At 56.2% G+C, this 7,287-nt stretch overlaps 2 protein-coding genes across 3 annotated transcripts; one reads left to right on the top strand and one right to left on the bottom strand.

Annotated features, from left to right (window-relative positions):
- Positions 1-460: 460 nt before the first annotated feature.
- MYL11 (myosin light chain 11) lies at positions 461-2,717 on the top strand. Its single transcript, XM_019628518.1, has 7 exons — positions 461-568; positions 1,203-1,298; positions 1,513-1,588; positions 1,790-1,894; positions 2,000-2,078; positions 2,379-2,427; positions 2,518-2,717. The coding sequence occupies exons 1-7, from the start codon at positions 566-568 to the stop codon at positions 2,620-2,622; spliced, it is 513 nt and encodes a 170-aa protein (XP_019484063.1). The 5' UTR covers positions 461-565; the 3' UTR covers positions 2,623-2,717.
- A 157-nt stretch (positions 2,718-2,874) lies between these two features.
- SEPTIN1 (septin 1) lies at positions 2,875-7,042 on the bottom strand. Of its 2 annotated transcripts, none has more exons than XM_019628512.1 (11): positions 6,400-7,042; positions 5,963-6,053; positions 5,785-5,871; positions 5,427-5,550; positions 5,014-5,148; positions 4,800-4,917; positions 4,226-4,327; positions 4,011-4,110; positions 3,615-3,780; positions 3,318-3,408; positions 2,875-3,214 (listed from the first exon to the last, which is right to left on the bottom strand). In XM_019628512.1, the coding sequence occupies exons 1-11, from the start codon at positions 6,418-6,420 to the stop codon at positions 3,128-3,130; spliced, it is 1,122 nt and encodes a 373-aa protein (XP_019484057.1). In that variant the 5' UTR covers positions 6,421-7,042; the 3' UTR covers positions 2,875-3,127. The 2 variants fall into 2 exon arrangements, with proteins under 2 accessions (XP_019484057.1, XP_019484058.1); XM_019628513.1 differs by having other exon boundaries at positions 6,231-7,041.
- Positions 7,043-7,287: the final 245 nt, after the last annotated feature.

The raw sequence follows: 7,287 nt of genomic DNA, 5'->3' as shown, positions 1-7,287 counted from the left end.
CTCTCCCACCTTTAAACTCTGCCCCCCCACATACACACACTTGACCTTGAACTCCACATGGGAGAGGGGTTGTTTTTGTCAAAGTGTACCCCCAAAGTGCACCCATAATGCACAGCACAGTGCCTGGCACACTATAGGTGCTCAATTTACTGGGTTTAAATCTGGGCCCACCCCACTCAGGGATAGATGGGCCTGGTTCATCTCTTTTCCAGCACTGTACCCCAGCTTGGGCCCTCTTTGAACTCTGACACATTCCAGCCCCTTTTTGAGAGAAAGAACATCCCTTCCTGCCTGGGCCCTAGTGAGGCATGCATCCCAAGACTCACTCCCTTCTCCCTCCCTCCCTGGATTCCCTGGCCCAGCTTCTATGGGCCCTCTAAGAAAGGAGAGGCCCTGAGCTGGGCTATTTTGGTATCTGGGGTGGGTATCCGCAGAGCTAAGGTTACCTTGGTATGTTAAGGGCTCCCTGGGGCAGGACTATATAACCCCAGAGGGACTGCCACCGGCTGACTCTCTCGATCCTTTCCATCCAGACCCATTGCCTAGTCCCCAGAAGACTGACGACATGGTGAGTGAGAATCCCCCGGCCCCTGCCCAGATCCCTCAGACCTCAGGGAAGCCTCACCCTTTTAAAGAAGGTAGTTAGTTGCCAGTCTATCAGAGGAAGAAAGATGAATCCTCCCTTTCTTGGTACCACTAATGGAAAGCCTATAAAATGGTGACCCAAAGGACCCAGCCGAGGAGAATCTGCTCAGACGCTCCACTCACAGGAGCCCAGTCCTTCTCGAAGCATGTTCCGTATCTTCCTGCACTCCATCTAAAACCCTCTGGGACCAGCCAGGCAGGGATTCCCACTCCTATTTTACAAATGGGAAAATAAAGGTTCATATAGGATGAATGAGTGGATCAGGGTCATATAGCTAGTCCAGGGCTCAGAGGAGGCCGGCTCAGGGCTCTGAAAAGGGGAGGAAACTTCCACTTGTGGGGTAGGATGAACGGATGGGACTCCAGGGCTACAGATAGGAATTTGGGGATGCAATGGAAGCAAGCCCTCTCAGCAAAGAGGTCATAAAAACGGGAAGCCTAGAGTCAGAAGAATTGCTATAGAAAAGTAGACTCAAAGAACCCGAACCTAAGCCATAGCCTCCAGAGAGGAGTAGGATCTGGCCCATGGACCTCTTTGCCCAATCCTCACCCCGCAGGCACCCAAGAAAGCCAAGAGAAGGGCAGCGGCAGAGGGCGGAAGCTCCAATGTCTTCTCAATGTTTGACCAGACTCAGATCCAGGAGTTCAAGGAGGTGAGTGAGGAGACTAAAGGCAGACCAGAGGCATCCCCCCCCCCCCCCCGCAATGCGCACCTGTTTTAGGGGGAGGGGAAGAGTTTAGAATTCCTTGCTCCTCTCCCTGCTTGGGGTATAAGAGGACAGCTGGCCATGGGCCAGAATCTGATCTGCCTGGACACTGAAGCCTGGTCTTGGGGACCTAACCCCTCCCTGCCTCTGCTCTACACAGGCCTTCACGGTAATTGACCAGAACCGTGATGGCATTATTGACAAGGAAGACCTGCGGGACACCTTTGCAGCCATGGGTGAGTCCCCCACCCCACTCATAAAGGTCCAAGGCGACAGGGTCCTGGAAATTCAGCAGCCTGGGTTTCAACCCTGCTGGCTCCACCCTGGGCCTCAGTCTACCCAGCTGAAAAATGGGTGGGATGATTGAATTTATGAGCAGCATCACCCATGGGTCCCAGGACCCCACTCCAGCCCACGCTTCCCCTACCATGCTTCAGGGCGCCTCAATGTGAAGAATGAGGAGCTAGATGCCATGATGAAGGAAGCCAGCGGTCCCATCAACTTTACCGTCTTCCTGACCATGTTTGGGGAGAAGCTCAAAGGTGAATCAAGTGTCCTGGGTCCAAGCTCCCAGCTGCCCCTTCCAGAACTTTCAGGGACAGACCTGTCAGGGACCCTTCAGGTTTCCTATGCCCTTTGACCCCCAGGTGCGGACCCTGAGGATGTGATCACTGGAGCCTTCAAGATCCTGGATCCCGAGGGGAAGGGCACCATCAAGAAGCAGTTGTAAGTGACCCCCTCCAGCTGCTAACCCACAGAAAGCCTCCTTAAATTCCTACCAAGGGTTAGGCACTGCCAGAGTAAGGGAGAAGTTAGGACTGTGGGAATGGGAGATAGGATTACATTTTCGCAGCACATACAAGGGAAAGGGCAAAAGCAGGGAAGCCAGAGTGTTTGGGAGATCAATAGAGGGAGCTAGAGTGACCCAAGTTTTCAAGGCGAGAGTGGGAATGGCAACAAGGATGGGGTGAGAAGGAGTGGAAAGGACTCGCGAAGCCCAAACTCCCTGCATGTCACCTCTTCCAGCTTGGAGGAGCTGCTTACCACGCAGTGTGACCGCTTCTCCCAGGAAGAGGTGAGTGCGGGAGGGGCCCGGGAGAAGTGGAGGGATGGGGGAGGCGAGTGTAAGGAACCGGTAGGAGACACAATCTTGCAATCTGCCCAGATCAAGAACATGTGGGCAGCTTTCCCTCCCGACGTGGGCGGCAACGTGGACTACAAGAATATCTGCTACGTCATCACACATGGAGACGCCAAGGACCAGGAGTAAGGGGACCTCTTTAGGCCTCCGCTGGCCAACGCCTTTCAGCCAGTCCGACCCCCTACCCCAACTTCTAATAAAATTGAACTGGTCTTTGTTTCTTATCGGCGGGCGCCTAAGGTGTTTTTGTGAGGGACTCAGGTAGGAGGCAGGGCTGAAACACAAAGCGAGTGGCCAAGGCATGAATAGTGGCCTGGAGGCCTGGGTGAAGCGGCCCCACCCGCCGCTTATTCCCGCTGGGAAAGAGAAGACTCGCGTGGCCGCAGAGAAACTTAGTTTTTATTGAAGACACAGCTCGGGAGAAGAGGAGGGGGTGGGGTGGTCAGGGGATAGGCTGGAAGCTAGGGCATCGAAAGTGGCGGAGGGTGGGGCGGAACCAAAGGCGGGGCTACAAACTCTAGGATTGGGGGAACGTTTTCGCGGAACCTAGTACAAGGGCCGGCTTTACAGGCTGGTGCTCCGGAATTAGGGGCTGGGGCAGCCTGGGGTTCCGGGATTGGACAGGAGACGGGCCTCAGAGCGCGTCCGACTGTTCGCCCTGAGCCTGGCTCTGCTGCATCTGGGCCTGCATCTTCTCTAGCATCTCTTGCATGCGGCGCAGCTGTGCGGGGCAAGATTGCGGCGATGGGGCCGGGCGAGGCCAGGGAGGGACTTCAAAGGGGACTGGGGACCCTGGTGGGTAGGGAGGCGAGGCGCTTGCTCACCTCTTCGTCTTTTTCGCGGATCAGTTTCTCTGTGTCGGCCAGTGGTAGCATTGGCAGCGGTATCTCTGTAGCGCTCTGGCGGGAAAGTTTACTAGGGGATGGGGAAAAGGGACAGGAATCAAGGGCGGGACCCAAGGTGTAGGTCACGACCAGGAGGCGGGGCCTGGGACGAGGTTGCGCTCTAGGAGGTGGGGCCATGTCCTTCAGGTTAGGCCCGTAAGCAAAGTGGGTGGGAAAAGACTCGGGATGGTGAGGACCGGGCCTTGGGAGCACCTGGGTGTCGGCTTTGGCTCTCACCTGCGGCTGGCTCGATCACGCGCCCCAGGCCGAGCCAGGCTCTGTAGGCAACGGGCCCGGTAACCCTCGTAGAGCAGGTCGTGTGTCACCTCCTTTAGGTCTTGCAAATGTGTCTGCACCAGCATCCGTCGCAGGTTCAGGAAATCGCAGTGATGTGGGTTCTCCACTAGGGGGGGGGGACGGACCGGCGAGTGTCAGGGAGCTTCCGGTCCAGCCCCGCCTGCTGGGTCCAGTCCGCCTGCAGTCCGGCGGCAGTCTGCAGCCCAAGGACCCCTCTTTTGACTCCTAGGACCTCCGAGACGAGAGCTCGCCCCAACGTCACATGTTGGGTGGAGTTGACTTGAAGGCGGCCTGGGCTCCCTGTTGGCTTCCGAACGCGTGCCCCGCCTCACTCACCCTCCACCGTACCCCAGGAGTAGCGGCGTCCCCTCACGGGTCGCGTCCCGCGGTCCCTCACTACCTCGCATGAACCGACAACTGCGAAAGGAATGCTTTCCTAGAGGGCAGGAGTTAGGGATCAGCGCTGGCCCCTCGTGGGCAGAAACCTTCTCAGCCTCCACCTCCGCGTCTGCCTCCCCGCTTCCCCGCCCCTTCCTCGTTTGCCTCTGCACCTTCATCTCCACATCCTGCCTCTTGAAGTCTTCATCCTCATCGGAGTCGCAGTCGGGGAACTGATAGATGTTGATCTCCTCCTCCTTCAGCTGGTCCCGGATCTCTCAGAGGAGACAGATGCAGAGACAGTAAGAGACAGACAGATGGTGGAAACAGACACCCTAACAGGAAGAGATCTACGAGGAGGCAGATACCAAACTACCAGGAGAGAGACATAAGCAGAAACAGCAGGGGAGGCCTCTGGAGACCCTCGGGCGGGTGGGGGGTGGGGTGCCGTTGTCAGCATCCTGGGGCCAGAGGGCTATCAGGAGCCATGTCTGTCTGTGCCCTGACCCCCAGACAGTTCTCAGCCCAGCATCCAGCCCAGGGGTTCCATTCTGAGCCTCCAGAGACATGGCTCCTTCAGGCAGCTTACTGCGTTTGCACCATCCCCAGAAGCGTTCCCCCATACTCCACCCTTCCACATCATGCTCCCAAAAGCCCACCCCGAGATCAGAGACATCAACGCTGAGTTCAGGTTTGTTCTTGCCTTCTGGCTACACATGGGGCCAAAGGTCAGAAGTCCCCCCACACCTTCTGCTTGAGGGCCTGCGTTTCCTTGGGCATCAGGGCATCCGCCTTGCCAATAACTGGGATGATATTGACCTTCTCATGTACCGCCCGGAGGAAGGCCACATCTAGGGGTCGGAGCCTGCACCCAGGGATGGGTCAGGGCTTGGTCTAGGGGTACAGACACCCCCCCACACCCTCCCCAAATTCCCCAACCCCCAGGGTGTCTCCCCCAGACCCTCGGCCAAAGGGTGAGATGAAGTAGAGGCAGCAGTGCACACGGGAATCCTGAATGTTCTTCCGGTTCAGGCCACTCTCATCCCTAAGATACTGTTCAAACTGTTCCTCAATAAAGCGCACCACGGGCAGCCAGCTGGGGTGAGGGGACAGAGGAGAGAGTGTGGTCAGGGATCAGGGGACAAGTGGCAGGGTACGGGGGAAGGCTAGCCAGGATGGGGTGGGAAGGAGTTCCTTTGGCTCCAACCAAAGAAATCCGTGACAGCTGGCAGGGGCATAGGTGAGAGGCCCCACCTTTGGGTCAAGGTGGGTGGGAAGCCAGGCAGACCAGCCCTGTACCTGAGCCCTCAGTCTCCACACTTAACAGAGTAGCCCTATTGGGCCTTGGCTCTCGTCCCTTCCCCCACTCCTCACCAGTCTGAGCAATCCACTGAGTCCCCAAAGCCAGGTGTGTCCACCAGGGTCAGCTTCACCTTAATACCCCCCTCCTCGATCTCCACACCCCGGCGTTCGATGGTCAGCGTTTGCTTCAAACGAGCTATGGGACAGGGAGAGGTCAGAGAACTGGATAGGGGTCTGAGGCGGGACAAATTGCCTTTCTCAGTATCACAGTTGCCCCCACCAATTTGCTAGCAGTCTCAGAGAAGAGCAGTGAACTGCTGCCTGAGTCATTCAGAAAGTCCTGAGAGACCCAGATGGAAAGGAAGAGAGTGTTGCCTGGGGGTATTGGAGGGGGGAGCAGAGTGCCTGGAGAGGATGGGGAGGATCTTACCACTGGCCTCTGGCAGTTGCCGATCCTCATAGAGGTTGGTGAGAAACAGACTGTTGATGAGGGTGGATTTCCCCAGGCCTGACTCCCCTGTGAATAGACCAGGTCCCACTATTCAGGTGAGGGGACAGCCAGGATGTCCTGAGGACCCACCACCCATCTCCTCTCCAAAACCCCAGACCTGCCACCATGAGTGTGAAGTCGAACCCCTTCTTGACAGATTTGCGGTGCAGCTGGTTGGGGAGGGCTGCGAAACCCACATACTCCTTGTCCTGTTGGTGGGGATTAGATAGTGTGAGGCTCCTGGGAGTGGCAGGCAGGGCCTCCCATAGAACCTGATCTCAAGGGCTAGGAGAAGTCAGTCTACTATGGGTGGACCTGGGCCTGGCTACCCTGGGGTTGGGGACGGGAATGCAGAGAAGCCTGGATTCCTGGGCGTAAGGACTCACCATGGCCCCGGTTAGCTGTCGTTGCACCTGCCGTCTCTCCCCACTTCCTCTGGTGGGGCAGGAAGTTGAGCGCAGCAAACGAGGGGGAGGGTTATGGAGGAGGCTAAGATGTTCTAACTGGCCTAGAGAGGTGGAGGAAACCAAAACTAAGGATACCTGGGGTCCTCACCTCCTGGATCTCTTTTTCCATCCACCCTTATAGGAAGCTTCAATCCCTCTGTTCTTTGCACACCCTTCCTCCAAGCTCCACTGTAGCCCTATCTATCACCCTCATATGAGGTGGGGTGTAGGCAGGAAGGAAGGAAGCAGGGTAGTCTCTCTAGCAAATGAAATGAAGGCTTTGACAGGGATGGTTGAAAAAAAAAAAAAGCCTAGGGTCTGAGTGGACCAAAAGCCATAACAAGATTGGGGGTGGGAGGGGGTGTCACTTTTCTTTGCCAGCTCATGCAATGGATTGATTGATTTTGATTTTGCAATGAATTCTTAGAAAGACTTTAGGTCTTTGGACAACACTGTCAGAGAGACCCTTCAGAATCCTGGCCAAGGTGTTTCCCCTCCTTGAAACCTTTCAGGGGCTTCCCAGTTACCTCAGGATCAAGTCAGAGCTCTGGCCGGCCCCCAATGCTGTCCCCCTCTGGCTTCATCACCCCATCATTCACTCGCCTGCACTGACTGCCCCCATCCTTAACTCTGCCCATGTTGAGATTTTCCTTCTGTACCAGGTGAACTCCTCTTCATCCCTCAAGGGTTTGATTCAAAGTGCTCTCTCTCCTCTGTGAAATCTTCCCAGCATCTTTCACAGGCCCCTCCATTGCCCACATTTGCTTACCTGGCTGTTTCTTCTCTCAGCTAAGCTTTCTTTTTTTAAAAGATTTTTTTATTGGGGAATTAGGGACTGGGAACAGTGCTGGGGAATTAGGGGAAGGGGAACAGACAAGTTGCTGTCCTTTTGTTCCTCAGTCTAGTTGTGGAGGACGTTGCTTCACTGGCCCAAGTTGGCACCATCATTGCGTTCTTCCCGGGTGAGGCAGATCAGTCGCCGGCTTCTGGACGGCAG

This window comes from Hipposideros armiger, unplaced genomic scaffold (genome assembly GCF_001890085.2).
Source record: "Hipposideros armiger isolate ML-2016 unplaced genomic scaffold, ASM189008v1 scaffold_799, whole genome shotgun sequence".
In the NCBI taxonomy this organism is placed as follows: domain Eukaryota; kingdom Metazoa; phylum Chordata; class Mammalia; order Chiroptera; family Hipposideridae; genus Hipposideros; species Hipposideros armiger.
The sequence above is the reverse complement of the archived record's forward strand: the minus strand, read 5'-3'. Positions and strand labels throughout refer to the sequence as shown.